Raw genomic sequence first — 27063 nt, 5'->3', positions numbered from 1 at the left:
CAAACAGGAGAAATATCGCTGGATTCTTTTCTCAGCAAGCAACATCCCTGAGAAAGAGAATGTGCCCTGAAGGTAGGCTTATACATGGCCCCTTTAGAAGCGTGCCGTCTTTTGTCTTTTATGGTCGAAGCCGACGGGATGAAATAAGCCCCGGTCTCCTGTAGTGCTCCCAGGCTTATTAGGACGAGGAAAATTCCCGCCTAATAAATTGTGGTCAGACAGGTTGTCTGCTCTCAAACCCTGTTTCCTGATAAGATGTAAACAATGTTATCACTGTTTCGGGCACAGTGCCCAAAACTTAATTAGCAATTTTAATTTCACCTCATCCGGTGGTCATGTGATCTTGCCCTGCCTCCATTTGCTTTGTGATATTTTATTACCTTGTGAAGTATGTGATCTCTGTGACCCACACCCTATTCACGCACTCCCTCCCCTTTTGAAAAGCGCGAATAAAACTTGCTGGTTCTACGGCTTGGAGAACATCATGGATCCTGCCGACATGTGATGTCTCCCCGGACACCCAGCTTTAAACTTCTGTCTCTTGTGCTCTTTCCCTTTATTTCTCAACCCAGCCAAGACACTTCGGAAATAGAAAAGAACCCACGTTAAACATCGGGAGCAGGTTCTCCTGATAGGCCAGCATCATCCTGATACCAAAACTTGGCAGAGACACAACAACAATAAAAGAAAACTTCCAGCCAATATCCTTGATGAACATCAATGCAAAATCCTCAACAAAATACTGGCAAACCAAATCCAGCAAAACACTAAACAGCTTATCCACCACAATCAAGTAGATTTTATCCCTGGGATGCAAGGCTGGTTCAATATACACAAATCTCAATAGATGCATAAAAGGCTTTCAATGAAATTCAATACCCTTTCATGTTAAAACTCTCAGTAAACTAGGTATTGAAGGAACATACCTCAACATAATAAAAGCCATATATGAAAACCCACAGCCAAATCATACTGAATGGGGAAAAGCTGGAAGCATTCCTCTTGAAAGCCAGCACAAGAAAAGGATGCCCTCTGTCACCATTTTATTCAACATCCTATTGGAAGTCCTGACCAGGGTGATCAGGCAAGAGAAAGAAAGAAAGGGCATCCACATAGGAAGAAAAGAAGTCAAACTATCTCTGTTTGCAGAGGGATAACCACATATCTAGAAAACTCCATAGTCTCAGCCCCAAAGCTCCTTAAGCTGAAAACAACTTCAGCAAAGTCTCAGGGTACATCAGTGTGCAAAAAAAAAAAAAGAAAAGAAAAATCACTAGCATTCCTATACACCAATAAGAGCCAAATAAGGAATGCAATTTAATTCACAACCACCACAAAAATAATAAAATACCTAGGAATACAGCTAACCAGGGAGGTGAAAGATCTCTACAAGGGGAACTACAAAACACTTCTCAAAGAAATAAAAGATGACATAAAGAAATGAAAAAACATTCCATGCTCATGGATAGGAAGAATCAGTATCGTTAAAATGGCCATACTGCCCAATGCATATTACAGATTAAATGCTATTCCTATTAAACAACCAATGACATTCTTCACAGAACTAGAAAAAACTATTTTAAAATTCATATAGATCCAAAAAAGAGCCTGAATAGCCAAGGCATACTAAGCAAAAAGAACAAAGCTGTAAGTGTCACACTACCTGACTTCAAATTATAATACAGGGCTACAGTAACCAAAACAGCATTGTACTGGTACAAAAATAAGATACACAGACGAATGGAACAGAACAGAGAACCCAGAAATAAGGCCTCACACCTACAAGTGTCACAAGTGTCTGATCTTCAACAAACCTAACAAAAACAAGCAATAAGGAAAGGATTCCCTATCAATAAATGGTGCTGGGATAACTGGCTATCACATGCAGAAGATTGAAACTGGGCCCTTTCTTTATGCCATACATTAAAATTAACCCAAGATAGATTAAAGACTTAAATGTGGAAAAAAAAAAAAACTATAAAAACCTTGGAAGACAACCTAGGAAATGCCTTTCAGGACATCAGCAGGGACAAAGATTTCATAACAAAGACACCAAAAGCAACTGGAACAAAAGCAAAAATTGACAAGGGGGTTCTAACTAAAGACCTTCTGCACAGCAAAGGAAACTATCAACAGAGTGAAGAGACAACCTACAGAACGGGAGAAAAATTTTGCCAACTATGCATCTGACAATGGTCTAATATCCAGCATGTATAAAGAGCTTAAACAAATACAAGAAAAAAACAACTCCACTAAAGAGGAGGCAAAGTGAGTATGGTGGTATGCGCCTGTAATCCCAGCTACTTGGGAGGCTGAGGTGGGAGAATCACCTGAGCCTGGGAGGGTTGAGGCTGCTGTGAGCTGAGACTGCACCACTGAAATCCAGCCTGGGCAAACAGAATGAGATAAAAAAAGAAAGAGTGGGCAAAGGACATGAACAGACACTTTTCAAAAGAAGACATATATGCAGCCAAGAAGCATATGAAAAAAAACTCAGTATCACTGATCATTAGAGAAGTGCAAATCAAGTCGGGTGCAGTGGCTCATGCCTGTAATCCCACCACTTTGAGAAGCTGAGGCGGGTGGATCAACTGAGGTCAGGAGTTCGAGACCAGCCTGGCCAACATAGTGAAACCCTGTCTCTACTAAAAATACAAAAATTAACTGGGTATGGTGGCAGGAGCCTTATAATCCTAGCTACTTGGGAGGCTGAGGCAGAAGAATCACTTGAACCTGGGAGGTGGAGGTTGCAGTGAGCTGAGATCGCACCACTGCACTCCAGCCTGGGCAACAGAGCAAGACTCTGTTCCAAAAAAGAGAGAGAGAGAGAGAAGTGCAAATCAAAACCACAATGAGCTACCATCTCACACCAGTCAGAATGGCTACTAAAAAGTGAAAAAATAACAGATCCTGGAAAGGTCGTGGAGAACATGGAACACTTACACACTGTTGGTGGCAGTGTAAATTAGTTCAACCACTGTGGAAGGCACTGTGGAAATTCCTCAAACACCTAAATACACAACTACCAATCAACCCAACAATCCCATTACTGAATATATACCCAAAGAAATACAAATCATTCTATTATAAAGACACATGCACGTGTATGTTCACTGTAGCACTACTGACAACAGCAAAGACATGGAATCAACCCAAGTGCCCATCAGTGATTGACTGGATAAAGACAATGTAGTACATATACATCATGGAATACTATGGAGCCATTAAAAAGAATGAGCTCCTGTCCCTTTCAGGGACATGGATAGAGCTGGAGGCCATTATCCTTAGCAAACTAACGCAAAACCAGAAAACCAAATACCACGTGTTCTCACTTTTAAGTAGGAGCTAAATGGTGAGAACACACGGACACATGGAAGAAAACAACACACACTGGGGCCTATTGGAGGGTGGAGGGTGGGAGGAGGAGGCTCAGGAAAAAATAACTAATGGGTACCAGGCTTAATACGTGGGTGACAGAATAATTTTTACAACAAACCCCCACGACACAAGTTTACCTATATAATAAACCTGCACATGTACTCCTGAACTTAAAATGAAAGTTAAATAAATAAATAACTAAAATGAAAACCAGTTGATTCTGTTTTCTAACACCACAGATTGTGTAAACATTTTCATTAGGAATGGACCATGGCAGTGCTATATAGTTTTCCATTTTTCTTGATAATTGCATTTCTTTTCTTTTTTTGGTTTTGTTTTGGCTAACAGGGAATAAATGTGCTTTCATCTTATCCTTAAGGTTATCCAGCTTCTTCTAATGACTAAATTACGCAGTTTAGGGGTTGGGGCAAGCAGGGATAAAAATGAAACAAAACTCGTTATACACTGATGATTACCAAAATTGGGTGATAGATTCCTAGAGGTGTATTATACTTGTTCTCTCTACTTTTGTATGTATTTGAAAACTTCCACAATAATTTTTTTTTTTTTTTTTAAAGAAGACCATCTAGTTTCTCATCTATATTCTTCTTTCTGCTCTTTGCTCACTTCGATGGGTTGGTAGGTAGGCTGGAGAATCACTTCTGCTACAAATTTCTCTTTTTCAGGCTCTGAGCCATGGCTTCCATTACTCTGGCTCATCTGTCCTCTATGTCTTCCAGGTATTTGCCAGAATCTTTGATCTGCCAATATCTCAGTCTTGTTCTCAGCATTCTTGTTTTTTTTTTTTTTTTGAGACGGAGTCTCATTCTGTTGCCCAGGCTGGAGTGCAATGGCATGATCTCAGGTTCAAGCGATTCTTCTGCCTCAGCCTTCTGAGTAGCTGGGATTACAGGCACCTGCCATCATACCTGGCTAATTTTTTTTTTTTTTTGTATTTTTGTAGAGACAGGGTTTCACCATTTTGGCCAGGTTGGTCTTGAACTCCTGACCTCAGGTGATGCCCCCACCTTGGCTTCCCAAAGTGCTGGGATTGCAGGCATGAGCCATCATGCTCAGCCTTCTCAGCATTCTTAAATTTATTTCCCTTGTGCTTGTTAACTATAATTTAACATGTGCTAATATTTAGTCTACCACTTTGAAGCAAGAATCCTGCATCCACTTTATTTTAACCAAACACAGAATATCAGGTAAGAATATATGCTCTTTATCAGAGAGCCCTGGCATATAACATGTTTCCACTCATGGTGCCACTATTGGCTTCCCTTTCCTTTATTTAATGTCACCTTAAAATATATATGTGTGTGTGTATATATATGTGTGTGTAGAGATATACACTGACAGAAGTCTAAGGACTAGAATAAAATATAAATGCAGAAGCAAACTATATATAGATAGATAGTTTTTTTTTTTTTTTTTAAGTTTTTTTTGTACAGATGAGATCTCACTATGTTGTCCAGGCTGATCTCAAATTCCTGGGCTCAAGCAATCCTCCTACCTCAGCCTCCCAAAGTGCTGGCATTATAGGTATAAGCCACTGTGCCTGGTTGATATCACCTTCTTAAACTTCTACTGATACTGACCCAGTAGAAACCACTGAGACAGATAAATATGAGAGGTATTATTAGGAAGGACCACTGAAGTGTCCCTAAACCACTACCAAACTACATATTTTTTTTTTTTTTTTTTTTTTTTTTTTTGAGGTGGAGTCTCGCTCTGTCGCCCAGGCTGCAGTGCAGTGGTATGATCTGTGCTCACCGCAAGCTCCACCTCCCGGGTTCCCGCCATTCTCCTGCCTCAGCCTCCACGCCCGGCTAGTTTTTTGTATTTTTAGTAGAGACGGGGTTTCACCGTGTTAGCCAGGATGGTCTTGATCTCCTGACCTCATGATCCGCCCGCCTCGGCCTCCCAAAGTGCTGCACATTCTTCTTAACTGTCTTTACAAACCAACCAACAGAATATAATCATCTTTTGAATATATATTAAAAAGACATAGTACCAAATGCCAAGACAGTGGACATTCTAAGAATTATATTCAGGGGAACAAAGCTCATTTACACTTTCCAGGGATTAAAGGCAAATGAACTTTAGTTGTGAGAAACAAATTCCTTATCCTGTAGATATATTCCATTTGTTTTACTGTTGGGAAATTTATATATAATTTGGAATAAAGATCATACCTTCCCCTGGATTTGTCCACAAGATTTTCTGGAGAGACCCTTGAACCTGGTCTTTGATGATGGGCAGACTGAGCCTGGGATTCTGGGCTGTAACGATTTGACGTTTTAGTCCTCACAGGTGTAGACACCAAAGCAGATGGTGAGTTCTGGAATGTAGAAGTAGGAGGCTGCTGGGGAGTCTGCGAGGAAACTTGATTTCTAGCAAAATCTTGTGTGATAATTTGCTGTGAATGAGAAAAGAAGGAAGTGGTAAAATTGAGTACTTGCAAAAAAAAACGTATTAAGAAATCTAGATATCTTTATTATAAATTTTTCTATATGAAATCTGCTTTCCCCATTATCAAAAAAGAAAATCAGCTAATAAGAATAATGAAAAACTTACACAGATGTGATCAGCAAGTGTGATCAGCCGATGGGTCCTGGGCACCTGCCCCATTCCCTCTGCCTGTGAGGAAGGGGGCAGCTGTTGTTGAGGAGACGGTGACTCCTGCTGTGGTCGATAGTGATGTAATGGTCCTTCATATTGTCTGGTAGCATCGTCTAGTAGAGAACACACAGATGTCTTACTCCAGGAATGTCTGTGCCTTTCACTCATTATCAAAGATTAAATATAATTCAGAAGAACACATGAAAGGATGTCGTACACAGCTCCAAACAAAAAACTTATCTTAATTTTGGAAAAAAAAAAAATTATTCACTGACAGAAGTCTGAGGACTAGAACAAAATATAAATGCAGAAGCGAACAAAATTAATATAAACTATTTTCTGTATCATTAAAAAAATAAAAAAGAATCGATAGCTGTTTCTAAAGCAGGCTCATGTAAGATTACCCTAAAATAAACAAAACAAGTTAATTCTTACCATGGTCTAGACAGATAATTAGAAGCAAATGATAAATGCAAATATGAAAACATGTGAATGGTAGCTTAAGAAGACATACTTTCGGCTTGATTTGCCTTAACAACCTCTGGCTGATAGGTCTGCAGTTTTTCCTGGGGTGGCGCAGGTGAGCTGGCAGGACTTATCACCTCAATAGCATCGCTAGGTGTTTCATACCTGTGAGAAGATACTTTAAGAAAAGAAAATCTTATTTTAAAACTAATCCTGGGAAAAGTTTCTAAAGTCTAAGTTCTTCAAACCTATAGCATATTTTCAATTCTGATCAACCATGTTCAATGGTATTCCAGGTTAATGAGGGTTTTCTGAAGTTTTATGAGCTTTAAGACGTTTTAGGCCGGGCACGGTGGCTCACACGCTGTAATCCCCAGCAGCTTTGGAGGACCGAGGGCAAGGGGTCACCTGAGTCGGGAGTTTGAGAGAAGCCTGAGCCACGTGGAGAAATCCCCCAACGAGGCCTGTCTCTACTAAAAAATACAAAATTGTCAGGGGCCGTGTGGCTGCATGCTGTAATGACCAGCTACTCCGGAGGGCTGAGGGCAGGAGAATCGCTTGAACGCCAGGGAAGGCGAGAGTTTGTGAGCTGAGATGGGCGCCATTGCACGCGCTCCATCCCTGGCACAAGAGTGAACTGCATCTCAAAAAAGAAAAAAAAAAAAAAAAAAAAAAACACCCATGTTTTTTTGGTTTGTTTGTTTGTTTGTTTTTTTTTTTTTTTTTTGAGATTGCGAGTCTCACTGTCCGGCCCAGGCGGGGAAGTAACAGTTGGTCTGATCTCCAGCTCACTGGGCAACTCCGCCTCCCAGGTTCACGCGCCATCTCTCCTGCCTCCAGCCTCCGCGAGTCAAGCTGGGACTACCAGGGTCGCCCCACTCTCAGCCGCGTCTAGTTTTCTATTTTTTAGTAGAGACGGGTCACCCGTGTAGGGGGGGGCCAGACGAGTGGTCCTCGATCTCTCTGACCTCGGATCCGCCTATCATCGGCTCGGCCTCCCAAAGTGCTGGGATTACAGGCTTGAGCCACCGCGCCCGGCCAAAAGACACGTTTTAAAGCACAATAATAAACACTGGAATGAGGCAGAACAGAGAACAGATTTATGATATTTTTCCTGGGAGCTGGAAAAGAAATCACCAGGGAAACATTTATGGAAAGAGGTTAATAAACAAATAAGGGAGTAGATCTCAATAACTGATTCCAATAATTCCAATTCTGTGGGACATTCTGTTCTTAGAAAAATGCTGAGGCTATAAAGCTGCTTCATTCACTACCATGATGATTTTAAAGCTATGGATTATATAACACTATATATAATGATTTTCTCAAATAATTGGAGTATTGCTAACAAAAGTTACTCCAAATATTAACAATTTATTAGCACTGTTACATTGTGAAAATAACCAGAAATGGTAGAGAATGTCTGAAGGGAAGTATATTCCCAGAAAGGGAGGATGTCAACCAACTCTGGAGGATACCCACATCAAAAAGGACCTCCTCTAAGACGCAGTTCCCAAGTAAACAGAGGGGCTGTGCAGTGGGGCTAACAGGCAGCTTTTCACAGTCCTGCCATGGCCTCAGAGCTGACAGTTGGGAGCAGATGTAACCACCTGTTCAGGAACCTCTGAACTCAGAGGGCTCTTCACATCTACAAACTACACTATAGAATCTGAGAGCACTGTCAGAGCTCCAAAGGGTACATGGCCCTGGCTGGACACAGATGCAGCAGGTGGGAATGAACTCTGCTCCCTAGCCACCACCTGCTCCTCTGGTACTCAACAGTCCTTCCTATCCCCACCAGGTCATGGAAACTGCAGCTACCTGGGTTCTAGTACACTTAGGAGATTGGAAACTTGATAAATGGGACAGAAATGATCATTGAGAAACTAAAATATATCACTATATTCTAAGAAGTTTACAGCAGTTTGTGACTTTTGTATCCACTGTTACTCATCACTGTTTATGTATTCAACATCCTAAATCTGCTTACAACTTCCAATATTCACTCAGTAGAAAGTCTGATTCCGAACTGTGTTCACATTGCTCTTGAAGCCTTAAGGGGCAAGACTATGGTAATGGACTTCACCTTCAGGGTGAGGGGCGCTCTCAAGAGTCAAACTGAAAGCCACACTGAAGAACTGTACATAGCCTTTGGACATCATGGAATTCACTGACCAGTGATGAAAATGATAACCACACACAGAGACATGGACACTCAGAAAAGATGAGCTTTCTATTTTCAAACCTTCCGAAAATCAAATTCCTACAGCAAGGTTTGGTTTGTGATGCAAATTGAAAAGAAATGTTTAATCCAATGATTAAGGAACCCATGTGCTATACCATTCAATAAGCCCAGGTGGGATCTCCCAGTGTGCTGGCGACTTCCCTTCAAAAGACCTATTCATACAACTACAGAATATCTCTTTCTCAGTGAGCAATTTTCTGCATGCAGAAAATCTATATTGCAGATTTTCCTAATCTCAGGCTAAAAGAAGTCTTTTGTCTACACAACACTACCCTCTCTCTCTAAAAGCCTCAGCAATGGGGTAGATATGACCTAAACAAATTATAATTAAGCTAGTGGATACTTAGAGATCAAAAGAACTGCACATTGCATTCTGGAGCATAAGAAATCATTATTTTTCATGATCTCTAACTCTACTGAATTTATTCAATGGATATAACAGAAAGATGACTATATATGATTAAATTACTTCCAGTATTAGCAGATGCTTATTTAAATACTTGCTTGTTCTTTCTACAATTCCACATAGAATTGAGGCAATAGTTTAAAACAAAATTTAAAAAGTAACTTTTCTAGCATTTTAATGTAGACCTGTGAATTTCAACAGATTTGCAGGCTAGCCATCACAATGACTAACCAGACTTGAACAAAATCCAACTTGCAAAAAAGATGCAATATAAATACCAATCACCAGTAATAAGTAGTCTCACTTTTAAAAATCTGCATCTTAGAAAAAGGATATTAGAGGCTTTGGGGTATTGGCATAACTATAGAACCATGTCCTAGCAAATGCTTCCTGAGAAATTATACCTCAGGAGCACAGAGCCTGGCGATATATCCACTACCTTTCAGATGCCTAAATATGTTAATAAGGTCTGCCTTCTACTTTCTAAATTTAATTACATAAATGATACAGTTTTCTTGTGGAAAATACACTGATAGGCTTGTATGTAGGAAACTGGGATATTTAAATAATCATAAAACAGCGGAAGATACATTTTGCATTACATTTACTATCAAGCATTAGGATTTTTAAATACCATATAGTTCTACTTGACCTAAAGAATAAAGTAATTCTTTACTCAGACATCACATTGTGAAACTCAGATTGAGATACATACAGCTACTAGAAGAGTCTGAACTTTGAGAGCCACGTTCCCTCGCATCCTTGTCCGAGGCAATTTGCCGGGTGATGATCACGTCTATGAAGTTAGCTGCAGTAATGGTAGTCTTCCCTCGGGTCCTTAGCTCTTCCTCATATCTGGATTTTGGAGGAGGCCCTTTATCTTTCCCAGCCTCAGAATAAACTACTGAAGAATGAGGCTGGGGCTTGCCACTTGGAAAGGCTGAAGAAGTGTATAAACACTGAACAGATCTCTTCTCCACCTCCAGGGTTTTCTGCTCTAGCTGCTGCTGTTCACTAACTGCTGCTGACCTGCTTCTCAAATTTTCTTCTAACCTGGCAGCTTCATGCTTACTCTCTTTTGTTTTGGACACATCCATCTGGGGTGCAGAAGCTGCAGCATCCACAAGAGCAGCCAGGGCATCCGCAGCAGTGTTGTAACGGGAGGCTGGCAGGCCTTGGCTTATTGAAGGGCCCCCAGCAGGCAGTGGCCTGTAAATAAAACCAAATCATAGCTCTGTGAAGGGAAGACCATTTGCTGGGAATGTGGTGGGGAGATGGAAGGACAAACTGCAACAACAAAAAAGGCTTCGTGGCATGGGCAGAAAAGCATGACTATACTTAGACTATTGCAGTCACAAATTTTAAAATGAATATAAAAGAGACATTTTTTGTCAAAATATGTACAAGAGACTGACATGATTCGTAGCTGAGCAGTTGGATCCAAAGGTGTGATTACACTGGTTCCATTGGTTCCTTGGAAAACACTGGGTCTCTGTTGCAACATGGTCTCCTGAGTTCTTACTGAAGGGGAAGGGGAGCGAACATATCCATGACTGCCAGGTCGGCCAGGCTGTTCTGAGCCTGCAGAGGTGAAAAAGAAAAAGAAAGAAAGACATAAGGAGGAAGCTACAGACAAAAGGAAGTAATGCTTATGGATTGTTTATTTCCTAATACACCTAAATAGAAAAAAAGGAAAACAAGACAAGAAACTTGATAGTCTACTTTCTGGCCTTTCCAGAAATATGTTCTAAAAGTTTCCAAATAAAGATGCAATAAAACCGCAGCAGTAACTTGAAACAAAACGTCAGCCATCATTTACTGTCATTTCCATTTCTCTGATAAATTTCAATCTTGATCCCAGAAATAAAACAGCACCAACAAGAAGTACTACTAGAAATCATGTAAGTTCATCTTTCAGATTCTTCCTCAAACTCCAGTCTATACATGATTTCCAAAATCCAATCAGGCACAACTTTCTAAGCATCATAATGAAAATAATATACCACTGCTACACTAGGGTTTGAGACCGTTTCATTCAACCAGTTTGCCCTGCTTCATTTCTTCACTGTCCCCTTCACAGGCGACTCTTTCTCTCAGCAAGCTCTCTTTTGAAATGAAATCATTCACATTATCCTCCCACAAAAAACTTGGCTCTCACAATTATACTTCTACAATATTTGGTATGTTTTTATTCACTTAACTCTAACTCTCCCATAACAAAGTCAGAGCTTGGACTTGGTCAGAACTACTTCACGCAGAGGATTTTGAACTCTTAAATCCCTCCCCAATCACTTTCTTCTCGACCTTGTCTTGTTCTGTGTCCTCACTCCAATCTTCTAACCTGCTCACTGGCTTCATAACAGCTAGCTGTTTTAGCACACACCCCTCTTCTCACACACACCATCAGCTCAGCCAGGCTTCTCAGCAGTTTTCTCCCTTCTAACCATTCATCAGCTTATATGAATATTTATTTTTTAATTAAGTTTAAAAAATTTTAAGAGACAGCGTCACACTCTGTTACCCAGGGCACTCCACAGCTCACTGCAGCCTCAAACTCCTGGCTTCAAGGGATCGTCCCACTTCAGCCTCCTGAGAAGCTAGGACTACAGGTGCGCGGCACTGCTTCTGGCTAATTTATATATATATATTTTAGAGACAGGGTATCACTATGTTGCTGAGGCTGGTCTTGAATTCCTGGCCTCAAGCAATCCTCCTGCCTCAGCCTCCTGAGTAGCTGGGATTGCAGGCACGAGCCGCCATGCCCAGCTTACCTAAGTATTTCTATGGGATATATATTCCTAGATGTGAATTACTAGATGGAAGAGTATTTAAAATTTCTATCTCCACAGAGGCTACACCAATTTACACTGCCATTGCCAACATGAGTGTCTGTTTCTGCAGAAACTCCAACACAATATTTATCAACTTTCTTACATGTCTGATGCAGAGAAATGGTATCTTTGTGCCTTAAATATAAATTTTGTTCATCAGTAGGATCACAAATATTTTAAAAATCTAGTCTCTACCAAAGTTATGTATTATTTGTATGAGGTTTTCTTAATTAAATCAATTTTCCATGTTTTATGCAATTAACATGGAATCAATATTACTGTTCTGCCTTACAATTCATTAAAGCACTTCCTATAGTCAAATTCTTAGTGATTTTTATTGTACACAGATAAAGGTACATAGATAATCTTACTTTACATAGATTATACAAGGTCTTCTGGGTGACACAGTTATAGCTAAATGTGTTTGAGCTTTGTAACCACTGAATTATTTAACTCCTCAGAAATATTACTGGATCAAATCTGATGACTATCTTTCGGGCTCCTTCCATATACTGCCATTCATATTGATTTCAAAGATTTGTTTCCTATGACAGTATCAATGTGACAACCTTCTGCCACTGTGCCCTTTGGTTCTGTACTTAACTCTCTGATACGTTTCTGCTTCCTTTTGCCCCGACCTAGATCAACTCTCCTGGTAATATCTAAAGACTGACCTACACTTCTTTTCACACTCTTGCCCCTTGGAAATCTCATTCAAGCCAGAGCTTCAGCTTTTGCAGGTGACTCCTAAATCAGTATCTCCAAGCTCCGTCTTTTCTTCTGAGTACCAGATCAGAGTATCTGACAATACGCACATGGTCAATGATTTGATTTAATTAAAAGAACTGAAAAGAGCAAGTATACCATGGATGAAAAAGATTCCCCATGGACACATGAGAGGCTGGGCATCCCAAATCCAAGTCAGAAATGCTCCAATATCCAAAACTTTTTAGCTGACATGACACTCAAAGTAAACACTCACTGGAGCACTTCAAACTTCATTATTTTTGGATTAGGAATGTCCAACTGGCATAATGTCAATATTCCAAAATCTGAAAAAATCCTGGTTCCAAGCATTTGGGATATTCAACCTGGATGTCTAAAATCATTACATCTTTGCTTTCACTCATCATGCTCTATCTTTATTGCAGACTAATCTTGTTCCTCATCTCTTTCTCACTCCCCATATCTAGTTAAGTCCCTTTGAGTCTACAGTGATATTCTTCCCAGCAGTTCTTTTCTGGCCATTCCCAGTGTAAAGTATTCCAGGCCACCATTAGGACGCATATGAACTACTGACAGTCTCACTGGCCTTCTGGGACCAGCCATACCCACTAATCCACCTATTCCATTCGTGTGTAAATGTCCCTCTGATCATGTCACCTGCCTCCTGGACACAACATTTCATTGTAATTCAAGATGCTACACAAGCTGCTAACTGTATTTTCCATTCCTCCTCTAAACTCAAGCTCAAAAACACCTTCATATCTAGGAGTTTTTGCTAGGGCTGTTCTTTCAGCCTTGAAAGCTCTGTGACCAATATCTTCAGGCCCAACCGCAGTCCACTGTTTGCACCAAACACAAATGATACCTTCCTCATGAAAACATTTTTCCGTGTAAAATCCATGTTTCCACCACCTCAGCTGTTACAGCACTTTCACCTGTTTTTCACTTGGGGCCTGTAATAACGATGTCTTAGAATTTTGTTTGCATCAAACATTTTGTGCACAGCATTAAACACAGCGTACAAGACTGCTAAGATGTGTCCAGAGAATGGAAGAGCAGTGCCTTTCACTGACCTGGCCGCAGGTAGAGGTCGGAGGAAGCTGCAGCAATCCGTTCCCGCTCCCGCTCCCGCTCCTTCTCCCGCTCCCGTTCCCTCTCGGCGCTTGCAGCAGCTGCAAGGTGTGTTGGGTGTCCTGTAAAACATAAACCTGCAGCTTGAAGATAAAAATATCAACTGACTGAGTATATCAAACAATTCTGAAATTCTAATGACTGAAAATTTTTCAAAAAGCTTCAAATTTGGGATATAAGAAGCTTCTTTTGGCCAGGTGCAGTGGCTCACACCTATAATCCCAGCACTTCAGGAGGCCAAGGCAGGTGGATCACCGGAGGCCAGGAGTTTGAGACCAGCCTGGGCAACATAGTGAGACCCTGTCTCTACTAAAAACACACAAAAAATGAGCCAGGTGTGGTGGCGCGCACCTGTAATCCCAGCTACTCCAGAGGCTGAGGCATGAGAATCTCTTGAACCCGGGAGAGGGAGGTTGCAGTGAGCTGAGATCACACCACTGCACTCCAGCCTGGGCAACAGAGCCAGACTCTGTCTCCAAAACAAACAAACAAACAAAAAAAAAACAAGAAAAAAAAAGGAGTTTGTTTTATTAAGAGTCCTGGATAAGAACTGAAGCATAACATAAGCTTTTAAGGCGTTTCTAAGGTATGTAGTGACAGTTGGCACATAAGAACTACTATTAAATGTTAAAAGAAAAACAAGAAACCAAATGAGGGAAAATTGCCCAAAATACCTTAAAAGGCTATGTTGTAAAACCATAAACACAATGGTTCTATTAGAGAGGTGTGTGACTGTAGAATCTTACCTGGAGACATGGAAGCAGAGTTGTATGGCCTGGGAGGGAAAGTAATCTGCGTACCAGGAATATAAGTGATTCTGTCCATGGGAGGAGTGCTTGTTCCCCCTGGATGAGGCACTAAAATTGTTGGAGGCATATTGGTCAGGTCAATGATTCCTATCCAAAAGACAAATATAATTTATGTTAAGTGTTATTCTAAAGGTACAGAACCATACATGACTTTTGGATTTTGTCTATCTCTGTGAATCAAGGACAATTTGTATATAATATAAATAAAAATGTTTACTATCACCATTACTTTTTAAAACATTCTTTAACTCTAAAGAAGGATATTAAAGACTATACTTCATATCAGTAACCTCAAAGTATGGGGAGATTAAAGAGACAGAGAAATTTGTAAAACATGGATTACAAATACTCAGCACAAGGATTTGGTTTAACTAAACCAAAATTTCAGTATTCACCAAAACACCTTCTCTCGATGTATGTCTCTGGGCTAAAAAGTCTATGGGAAGGATACAGTGTTTTTTCTTTCTTTCTTTCCATCATTCATTCAATAAGTATTTATTGAGTACCTAAGAAACACTGGATAAACATAAATATTCTATGAATTCTGAAATGCAAAGACACACACCTCTCGTTGCTGGGTATGGAAGACCCAGTGGCTGCTCTCTTGGGGAGAGTCCTCTGGCCACATCTGGACGCAAGTTCACTTGCATCTGTTGTGAGGTAATGTAATCATTTAAGATTGTCTGTCTTGTGTTCTCCATTGCGTAAAGCTGATACTGACTTGGGTAACCTGGAGTTGGTGAAAGCTGTCTCTGAAACAGGTAAGCAGCCGCTGCTGATTGAGAGAATGAAAGAAAGGCACTGAGTTTTGTCCTGGCTGAAATGCATTTGCTAAACACCATCTACAAAAGAGTAGAGAAAAATCATGTGCTGAGCTAGTGCACATGGAACTTTTACTTAGTTATAAGGATTAAGGTGGATTTATTTTAGACCTTGATATATTAGCAGTATCACTTCTAATTCATTCTAATGTCTGAGAAGTAATGGAAAAGGGGAAGGATAACAGCAGCTAAAATTTCTCAAGTACTTTTACTTTCAATCTTTGATATGTAACTTTATTATATTTTACCTGTCATCTGCAAGAGTTGTGTTTGAAAACAGAATTGTTTTTACAGTACTGATCATCCAATACAACCAACAGAAATGTATACGAAAACACTTTGTGGCAATCAGTAACTTTACTCTCCAGGGGGTGAAAATGATTAAAGACTATAAGCATTTAATTAGCCCATATGTTTGGAGCAGACTGGCAAACTTTTGACATAAAGGGCCAAATGGTAAATGTATTTTAGGCTTTGTGGGCCTTTTCGCATCTGTCACAGCTACTCAACTCTGACACTGTAGCACAAAAAGAGCTACAGAAGAAAAGAATAAATGGTGTGGCTGTGTCCTAATAAAACTTTATTTACAAACACAAGAGGCAACAGGATTTGGCTAAAAGCTGTAGTTTTTCGCAACCCCTAGGTGACAGAATGACACAAGACACATGACACGAGGAAGGGGTAAGGTGTGGTAAAAAGTAGAAGATAATGTCTCTCTCCTCGAAACATTATAATCCAGCTCAGGCTCAAAAACAAGCAAATGAAACCATTACAAAATGAAGACTATGATAAACACTAAATAGAAACTAGAAACATTCCATTTTGTCTGAGAACCAGAGTGACCTATTTTATATGTATATGTTCTCCCTAGAAAAACAAATAACATGTTTTCTGGAATATTTGCTTCCCCTTCATCTAGAAGCTAGGTAAGTCTGTCAGCTGATACAATCTGGGACACAGTGCCCTAAGTAATAGGTATTGGGCTCCTCTGAAACAGTGTTGTCAAATGACACATAATTTGATGACATTTACACAGCTTTTAGATAAAACATTTCCCACAGGTACTTTGCTATTATGAAATGTAAATAACCCTTAGAATTCTTACGTTTAAAATTTAGCATACTGATAATGAAAAATTCTTCCCTAAGGACCAAAGTGAGGCACAAGTATGCCGTGTTCTAATTTGCACCTGAAGGATGTTAGTAATAAGCAAAGCAAAGAGTTTAGGCCAGAGAAGAAGTCTGAGCAGAAAACACATGTGTGACTGGGCTCAGCCAATAGCGGCAAGGAAGAGCAAGGACTGCACCCTGGGAGGACAAGGTGCAGCCTCTGGTCCTGCAGATTATAACAGCCCAGCCGAGGCTCTCTGTACCAACCAATGGGACTGCTCCCCTCCCTTCCCTGTGTAAAACACAGTGCCCTCTGCCCAGCACAGACTGCTCTCTAGAAACCTGCACATGTCTGCACCTATCAGATTCTGTCTATGAATGTCAGTGGTGTTCTAAAGTTTCTTCCAGCTGTACTTGTCACTAGAATTATGTACCTTAATGACATAATTTGTAAATCAAAGAAGAATGAAGAGTGGTTTCTCTGAAAACTAAGTTAATAGCTTTGGAAAGACTTGATACAGAAGTTGAATCAGGTGTGGACCAGACAACTTTAAAAGGCTGGAAAAAAAATCTAGAAGGATTCTGTATTTAGATTGCTTGGAAGTGTCTTTACTTGGAAATTCTAGCTTTACTTAAAAAAAGAAAAACCTGGAAATGTGAATTTCTTTTATATAAGACAGTGAGCTTTAATCAATCGTTTATGAAAAAGCCTTGGCCTTAGATCAGAGTACTGGTAAATGAACATCTATGCTGTAAGTTAACATGTTTAAGGTATGCCCCTGTCATTTTAAAATAATTATTCACATTAACCCACATTTTCAATTAGCTTCACCAAGTGCCATAAGAGAGCTTTTCATATACTATTATTTTTAGTTCTTTACTGGGTGCTGATAAGATTTTATTTCTTGATCTGGGTGCTGGTAACATGGGGGAATTTAGTTTGTGAAAATTCACTGAGCTGTACATTAATGGTACTTGCAATTGTACTATATTGTACAACAACAGAAAGCTGAAAAGGCATACAGGTGGCATATTTATTTGCCATAAATTATCACTATATTTCGTGTTTACCAGGATCCAAAGCCCTGTGAAAAGGCATGGCTGGATCCAAGTGCGTGGGCAGGTGGCTCCGATAAACCTCGCCTGCAGCGCTGCCTCTGTGATGGGGATCAAACGGACTGTGGCTCACGACAGGGTCCACCCCAGGCACTGGAGACTTCGCTGGGATACTTTCCCTCTGCGTAGGGGTCAGTGTCGATTTTCTTTCATGATTGGTAGACTTGTTAGAAGAAATTGTAACTGGAAAAAAACAGCCAATGCCACAAGTTCTTAAGAAACTTGCAAAGTATGATAATATTTGTCCATTTCTCAACCATTCAAATACAGACTATATTCATGTATTTGGATCTTCTCTTTTCCCTCAACATTTACCATTCAATATTGCAAAATATGAAAATGCAAGCAAGTAGTAGAAACTGAGATTTGGAGAGTACTGTCACCTTTTGGATCACAGCACCAGTATTTTACCACCTTATGTAACATTAAAAATAAAATTCAATACTCTTCTTTAAATATCATTATGAATGATTGTTTTTTGTATGACTTTTAACATTCTAAATTCTTTTGTCCCCACATGTAGTAAACTTCAGTTTTCTCTCATTGCCTGTGTTATGCAACTTTCTTACTACCCATTAATCACGAATTTCACTAATTTTTTCCTTGCTCTGTTCTTCCACAATGACTTTCTCATTACTTCACCAACATCTATCTCCTCCCTACTCCAGCCTCTCCTCTTTTAAATGATGTTATTCAGAGTGTTCAGACTGTCCCACCAATAACTATATATTCAAACACTTATTAGCCATCACCCTCAATTTTTTTTTTTTTTTTTTTTTTGAGATGGAGTCTCTCTCTGTCGCCCAGGCTGGAGTGCAGTGGCGTGATCTCGGCTCACTGCAGTCTCTACCTCCTGGGTTCAAGCAATTCTCCTGCCTCAGCCTCCCAAGTAACTGGGACTACAGGAGCACGCCACCATGCCGGGCTAATTTTTTTTGTATTTTTAGTAGAGACAGGGTTTTACCATGGCCTCCCAAAGTGCTGGGATTACAGGTGTGAGCCACCGCACCCAGCCACCCTCAATTTTTTTAACTGTGGTGAAATATACATAACATAAAATATACAATTTTAGCCATTTTAAAGGGTACAATTCACAGTGGCATTAAGTGCAAGCATGGTGGTTGTGTAACCATTACATCTAATTACTATGATTTTGATACTATAAACTTTACCACAAACAAATCTGCCTGCCCAAAGAAAGAAATCACACTGGTTTGTCACATCCCCTTCCAAGTCCCAATGTGCTCAAACATGTAGTGCCCTTCCCTCTGCAGGGCAACCCTCCATCAGAACTAAAGCTACAAGCATTTGGACTCACCCCCCTATCCCTAACAAGGACTTCCCCTTCTCCTCACTCTGTGCTATGCCTCTCACACCTACCAAAACACTCTTCTACAGCTCACAGTGCCCAGCCCAGGATGTAGCGTATGAGCCATCAATAAATTTGTATTATAATAAAAAATGGTAGGTGGATGCATTTTTAAGGGCCTCAGGTTGATTCAGGGACCACTTGGTAAAAATCACTTCTCAACTGATGTAGCTGCCAGCACCATGGGGTTACAGTGATAACAATGATAATGACAGTAACACCAACAGTTTAATTCACATTTATCGAGCCCTTCATAAATACTCAGCACCATTCTAAGTTCTTTACATGTACTACCTTATTTGATCTTCATAATAACCCAGAGAGGTAAGTCTTAATGTTACATTATGATTTTACAGATCAGGAAACTAAGCTACAAAAAAGCTAAGTAACTCATCTGAGTTTATGCAGTAAGAATGTTAATTCAAGCTTATGCAGTCTTGTTCCAGAGGCTACTTTCAGTTTTCACACCACATTGCCACTGAAGGAACAATGTGAAAACTGACTTCCAGAAAACCTTATGCAATTGGCCGAAAATCCACTCTAAAAATATACTTACTCTACAGCATTTCTGGACTGTGTCGTAATCTGGACTTGATTTAAATATTAGGTATTTTACTTAAATTATGCCTACGTTTAAATTAGTAGCCTTCCATACTTCTAGAATCAAGCATGACCTGCAGATCTTGGGATACTCTAAAGCTAACAATTTGATATTTACTACTTGACAAAGGTTTTTTTGTTTTGTTTTGTTTTTTTAATGCAATAAAAAGGATCAGACCAAGCAACAAAAGTAACATACCATCAGAAGTTCTGTTCATCATGGGTGAGCCTCTGGACATGGTGTTTTGATAACTCACAGGGGTCCTCCGTGCACTGGTGTCATCGTAAATCCCAGGGCTCAGTTGTGCTTTGGGAGCTTCATGCAGTGTGGACCTAAGAACGGAGGGGCCAGAGCTTACCACTGACGTGTGCCGGGAACGCACGGGTTCGCCTGCTTTCACATCCTCATATTTTCCCCGTTCTACCACTTTTATGTTCTCTGGCACAATTTCCAGCGGAGGCATTCCACGGGATAGTTTGCTAGGCCCCGTGATTAAGGATTTGACATTGTGTTTGATGGCAGATTGACCTGAGTTGTTGTCAAATTTTATTGGTGTGCCCTAAAGGGAAAGACACAAACATTACAGGTGGCAAAGTCATCTGGCTACTTTTCTATCTCAGGTCTATGTCTGGCCCATGGCAGTTACAGTTCACTGTGGTGACCTTTTCTTTGTCTGTTGGGCATCTCAATCGCAACCCCACTGATCCCAAGCTGCATACTTTCCCACATTCCACACTTCATGCTATGGACACAAGAAAACTTGATGATAAGAAGTACGCAAGGCCTGGCGCCATGGCTCACACCTATAATCCCAGCACTTTGGGAGGCTGAAGTGGGCATATCACCTGAGGTCGGGAGTTCGGGACCAGCCTGACCAACATGGAGAAACCCCATCTCTACTAAAAATACAAAATTAGCCGGGCGTGGTGGCGGGCACCTATAATCTCAGCTACCCGGGAGGCTGGGGCAGGAGAATCGCTTGAACCCGGGAGGGAGAGGTTGCAGTGAGCCAAGATAGTGCCATTACACAAAGGCCAAGTGCGGTGGCTCACGCCTGTGATCCCAGCACTTTGAGATGCTGAGGTGGGCAGATCACTTGAGCTCAGGGGTTCAAGACCAGCTTTGGCAACATGGCAAAGCCCTGTCTCTACAAAAATACAAAAATTCTGGGTGTGGTGGTACATGCCTGTAGTCCTAGCTACTTGGAAGGCTGAGGTGGGAGGACTGCTTGAGCCCAGGAGGTTAAGGCTATAGTGAGCTATGATCATACCACTGCACTCCAGCCTGGTCCACAGAGCCAAAAAAAAAAAAAGGTACAGGAAACTTTCACGTTTACTTCCAGGAGGTCTGACATCATAAGAACCACTTACAATTATTAAGTCACACTTCTTAAAATGTTCCATAAATATCAGTTACTGACAAAAAGAGCCAAAACTTAGTTACCTGGGAAATGGAACCCTCAATTATCGGCCTTGTGCTCTGGACCACTTCTGGAGTTTTCCGACTTTCCTGAGTTAAAATATCTTGCCTTGGAATCTCATGAATGGAACGCCCCATTTCTTTGATGGTGGTGATGCCATCATATGGTTTTCCTTTGGTAATGGCACCCTCAAACGCTCGTATGGGAGGACTTTCCCTTTTAATTTGTTTGGGATATTTCAGGCCATCTTCAAAGCTTTCAGTTGTTGCTCTTGGTGTCCCTTGAAAAAGAGTTCAGGAAACATTAAAATAAAGCTGATGGTTGCACAACAATGCCATGGAACTGTGCATTTAAAAATGGTTAAAATGGTAAATTTTGTTACACATATTTTAACATAATTTAAAATAATGCCTTGACATCTTGTAGTTTCTAATTAATTTTCTATTTACAGTAGATCCTTTAATCAGTATTCATCAATCATTTCTTTAGGGTTGCTTAAGATATAATATTAATGCATCATTCATAATAGTCACAGAATGGTTCTTGCATAATAAAGATATCTCTATATTAAAAGACTAAGCAACTATCATCTTCCAATAAATTATGTAGCTCAGAGGCAGAAAAGTAATAACCAAGACTTTAATATTTCAAAAGGGAAAATATCTTGAAAAGCAGAAATACACTGTAAATTAATGTCGAACTATTTTGCCAGGAAGGCAATTATAAATAAAAATGCAAAACAAGCAGAAAGTTTACCCTGCATTATGGAGCCAGACAATACAGTCCTTTCTTTGAGGTCAGAATGAGGACTCCCCCTGGGTAATGCTCGGCATATCAGCCCTTCCAAAACAAGAAAGCAATCAATTATTCAACATAATGTATATATCAACTAACATACACTGAATGCTGTTCTTAAAGTATATGTTTTTGATAAATGCTCTATGAAGGAAGGAATGTCAATTTAAGTTTGTGAACTTTCCAGAAGTACCTAATATGACATCACACAGTCCTTTGTAAATATTTTCCTAAACAAAAAATGGCCACCAAAGGCATCTAATGAAAGGTTAAAAAGGAAAGATACCTTCAAATTAAATCTAAAATCCCAACACTTCTTTATCAAGAGGAAAGAAGATACAGGATTGGAAACCATTGCTTAGTTTTGAAATATACTTGTAATAAAGGGAAAATGGGAAATACGGATACCATAAAAATAGGGAAAATGTATTAAATGAAGCATGCAAATTGAAACGAAAGAGTTGTAAATAACCTCCTAAGAAGTTTCACATTATTGTTGCTAATAAATATAAATCAAGGGTTAGAAATAACCACACACATTTACAGTAAAAGTGTGTGTGTGTGCGTTTTTTAACAGAGAAAAATACAGCTCTTAGAGAATTACATAGGACTTACCCTGCTTTTAGTATTTCCTCTAGCTTAAAATTGGTTGAGGCAGGTTAACATTTAAACAAAGTGGGCCATTAACAGAACAAAATCCTACTGATCGTGTACTGAAGGCATATCACATGAGCAGCACCAGTTCAGACGCCTGCCTCCAACCCTCACACAGTGTTAGGTACGATCCCTTACTTTACAGAGGAAGAAACAGGCTCAGAGGAATTCACCAGGGAAGGGTGAAACTGAAATTTAAATTCATGTCTTTACCCATTACACCGCTTTATCTGTCTCACAATTCAAAAAGAAAAGTTCTCATAACAAATTTTACCTTTTTTAACTCACTTAGCTGAAACAGGAATAATCTGGAAATTGTAAGAGCATTCAAATATGAACATTCTAATAGTAACCTATGACCAATTATGCTTAATTTTTACCTCCTTCCATTGTTATGTGCCACTTTATGTATATACAAAGTTAATATAAATATACATTTCAGGTGGAAATGATAAAAACTGCATACAACTTAATTCAACAATGCAAACTTACTATATAAAATTACATGTATCAAAATAACATTCTGAAAACAGTGCTTTACCCTCTAACGGTGCTGATACAGGAGACTCCCTCATTGACATCCCTTGCTTTATATTTCCTTCCACTGATTCATAGCTTCTCTTTAAACTGATTTCATGAGCTGTTCTTGGACTCCTAGTCCCTTCTCGGGCATTCTTAATATCTACAGAATACACAAACAAGACTTGCTCAGAGAGAGCACATGGTATACAATGTACAGTAAATAGGTTAATTTCATAGTCTATCTTATAAAATAATACAAAAACTTGTCTTAACCTACAATAAAATCTGTGTGGATGATTCATAAAAATATATTCATTCATTCAAATACGTTTATTGATGCCTACTGTGTGCTAGGCATAAGCTAGGCTTGCAGGTAAGATTAACAAATTAAGTCCCTTTCTGCATGAAACATACCCAATAGTAGTAGGTACAGATTATGTTGTGCAAAAAGCTATGAAAGGAGAAGTATGATGTGCTATGAAAATGCTAGGAGAGAAACCTAACACCTCCAGGTTCAGATAAGCCAGCTTAGAGGAAGCAATGTGTAAGCTGAGAATGAAGGATGAATAAGAGTTGTTCAAGTCAAAGGTAATAGGAGGAGAAAGTTCAGGCAGAATGAACAGTGAACACAAAGACCCCAAGGTGAGACAGAGAATGGTACATTAAAAGAACGTAAGCTTGGTAACTGGCTAATGTGTAGAGTGGAGTTGGGAGGAAGAGTGTAGGGGAGGTAAACATAGAAGTGAGAAAGGAAAAATCTGAAGAGTTATGTTGGAAGCAGCTCCTGGAGGGGTGATAAAGCTAAGGTAGGGGCTTGCAGTTATCTCAAGGGTGATGGAAAAATCAATCAAGGAGTGATGTGGTACACACTTTGAATATGGGTGAGACTGAAGGTAGGGAGATGAGTTAGGTGGCTGCTGGGTTAAAGATGATGGTAAGAGTGGTGAATACAGAGTAATGGATGGATTCTAGACACTTTAGGAAAATGAACAGAAATGGCTTAGTGATTTGGTGGATGTGGTGTGTAGACTTCTGGTTTGGACAATGTACATTAATTATTAATTTCTTAACCCCAAAAACAAAATGTTAATCAAAATATGCCAGACATGTAAAGCAGAGGGAAATAAGAAAGCTATCAAGCATTTTACAGCATTTGGCACTATGTACACACATACTTTATTTCTTTGTATTGGAAGAGAAAAAGCATAGCTAATGACTACTCCAAGGTCACAGAGTCAGGTGCAAATAAGAACTCAAACTCAGTCAAAACTTTGGCTAATATTTCCATCACATTTGAGTCATTCCTATAAAATACTACTACTGAGAAAATATAACTTAAGAATACATCTAAAAAATGTACACAGACATTAAAATAGTTTTATTAAGGAGTATTTAATATTCTTATCAAGATTATCAGAGTATTATCTACGCTCTAATTCTTAAATCATAAAACATGAATCTCTTCAAAATAAAAGTATTCTATTAAAGTTCAACAAAGGCTCTTTACCTAAGCTAAACTGACCACAGTCGATAATCTTAGCTACCACCTATGGGACATTTAATATGAGCTCTGCGTTGTTAATTACTTTTCATTGACTGAGCTGATATTCACAAAATTCTCATGAGACAAGTATTACTAACCCCTTTTACTGAGAGAAAACATAGGCTCAGCAAAAATAAACTGATTTCCAGATAGCAGAAATGTGGGAAAACCCAAGCCTATACTGTAATACTGGTTTTGGTACATACATACAATACTTACTATCATATGACAAGATATGTCCACTTTTGCCTTCATAAATAACATGGCCTTTGGATGCAGCTTCCTCTCTGCCTTTCTCAGGACTGCTGTCTTCAATGGGCATTCTAGAAATGGACCCCTTCACCAAAGCTTCTGTTGGTATGCCAGTCTGGGGCAGAGCTGGAGTGCCCTGCCATCAAATCAAGCATCAAATCAAGGAGTAACCGGAGTTTAGGGAAAACACAAGGTGTTCAGAAAATTTACCCTATCACAGTGTCAGGCTAATCTATAGCTTCAAAGAAGAAAGCACACGTACATGAAAGGAAATTACACATTGAATTTTTATCGACATGAAGACATCCTGTACCTTCGTCCTTCAACTCAGCTATGTAACACTTAAAATTATGACAGGTATATTAGGTGAATCAACTTTGCTCCCACCTTCATGTGAGGACTCTATTACAGGACTTAACTCTCAGAAGTTTCTCTTAAGGACTAAAATCAAGTAAATGAAACAGCTTTTATTAGGTTGCTGCAAATGTAATTGCAGTTTTTGCATTGTTGAAATTTGCCACTTGATACTGGAATGCATTCTTAAATAAATGTGGTTATGTTCTTTTTTCTTTTGAATGTAGTTATGCTACATATCATTTTAATGTGCATTTGTCACTTTGTTTTTTGTTAAAGACTTATTACTTGCTGTTTATTTTATATTTATTTTAGACGATGAAAATGATGTCAGACAAAAAGCAAATTCAAGTGATTTTCTTATTTAAGTTCAAAATGGGTTGTAAAGCAGCGGAGACAATTCATAACATCAACAACGCATTGGCCCAGGAACTGTTAACAAGCATACAGTGCAGTGGTGGGTCAAGAAGTTTTGCAAAGGGAAAAAGAGCCTTGAAGATGAGGAGCATATTGCCTGGCCATCAGAAGTTGACAACAACCAATTGAGAGCAATCATTGAAGCTGATCCTCTTACGACTACATGAGAAGTTGCCAAAGAACTCAACATCAACCATTCTATGGTTGTTCGGCTTTTGAAGCAAATTGGAAAAGTGAAAAAGCTCAGTAAGTGGGTGCCTCATGAGCTAAGTGAAAATTTTAAAAACTGTCTTTTTGAAGTGTTTTCTCCTATTCTAGGCAACAAAAAACCTTTTCTCAATCAGATCATGACATCCGATGAAAAGCAGATTTTAAGCTGGGCACGGGGGCTCATGCCTGTAATCCCAGCACTTTGGGAGGCCGATGTGGGCGGATCATGAGGTCAGGAGATCAAGACCATCCTGGCTAACACGGTGAAACCCCGTCTCTACTAAAAATGCAAAAAATTAGCCGGGCATGGTAGTGGGCGCCTGTAGTCCCAGCCACTTGGGAGGCTGAGGCAGGAGAATGGCGTGAACCCAGGAGGTGGAGCTTGCAGTGAGCCAAGATCGTGCCACTGCACTCCAGCCTGGATGACAGAGAGAGACTCTGTCTCAAAAAAAAGAAAAAAAGAACAGTAGATTTTATACAAAAACTGGACCTCAGTGGCTGGACTGAGAAAAAGCTCCAAAACACTTCCCAAAGCCAAACTTGCACCAAAAAGAGGCAGTCTGCGTCCAGTCTGAGCCACTACAGCTTTCTGAATCCCCACAAAACCATTACATCTGACAAGTATGCTCAGCAAATGAATGAGATGCACTGAAAACTGCAATGCCTGCTGCCAGCACCTGTCAACAGAAATAGCCCAATTCTCCACGACAACACCTGTGTCACAACCAATGCTTCAAAAATTGAATGAACTGGGCTACGAAGTTTTGCCTCATCTGCCATATTTTCACCTGACCTCTCTCTCTACCACTTGATTCAAGCATCTCGACTACTTTATTCAGGGAAAATTCTTCCACAACCAGCAGAATGCTTTCCATGGCTGGGTGTGGGGCTTAGGCCTGTAATCCCAGCACTTTGGGAGGCCGAGACGGGCGGATCACTTGAAGCCAGGATTCAAGACTAGCCTGGCCAACATGGCGAAAACCATCTCTACAAAAAATACAAAAATTAGCCAGGCATGGCTGCACACACCTGTTAACTCCAGCTACTTGGGTGGCTGAGGCAGGAGAATCACTTGAACCCTGGAGGCAGAGGCTGTAGTGAGCTGAGATGGCACTACTACACTCCATACTCCAGCCTGGGCAACAGAGCAAGAGGAAGGGAGGAAGGGAGGAAGGGAGGAAGGAAGGAAGGGAGGAAGGAAGGAAGGAAGGAAGGAAAGAAAGAAGGGAAAAAAAAAGAAAAAACGGGGGAGGGAGGGAGGGAG

General features: G+C 40.0%; 1 protein-coding gene across 1 annotated transcript in view; it reads right to left on the bottom strand.

Annotated features, from left to right (window-relative positions):
• The window catches only part of NCOR1 (nuclear receptor corepressor 1), a 197874-nt gene that overhangs the window by 25763 nt on the left and 145048 nt on the right, over nucleotides 1-27063 (bottom strand). Inside the window, 14 exon segments of the mRNA XM_017862217.1 lie at nucleotides 5577-5800; nucleotides 5959-6116; nucleotides 6518-6646; nucleotides 9835-10328; nucleotides 10535-10700; nucleotides 13750-13869; nucleotides 14554-14703; nucleotides 15182-15391; nucleotides 17618-17845; nucleotides 19831-20191; nucleotides 21076-21332; nucleotides 21809-21892; nucleotides 23043-23183; nucleotides 24786-24954. Of these exon segments, the coding sequence (XP_017717706.1) occupies nucleotides 5577-5800; nucleotides 5959-6116; nucleotides 6518-6646; nucleotides 9835-10328; nucleotides 10535-10700; nucleotides 13750-13869; nucleotides 14554-14703; nucleotides 15182-15391; nucleotides 17618-17845; nucleotides 19831-20191; nucleotides 21076-21332; nucleotides 21809-21892; nucleotides 23043-23183; nucleotides 24786-24954 (2891 nt within the window).

This window comes from Rhinopithecus bieti, unplaced genomic scaffold (genome assembly GCF_001698545.2).
Source record: "Rhinopithecus bieti isolate Rb0 unplaced genomic scaffold, ASM169854v2 scaffold_63942, whole genome shotgun sequence".
NCBI lineage: Eukaryota > Metazoa > Chordata > Mammalia > Primates > Cercopithecidae > Rhinopithecus > Rhinopithecus bieti.
The sequence above is the reverse complement of the archived record's forward strand: the minus strand, read 5'-3'. Positions and strand labels throughout refer to the sequence as shown.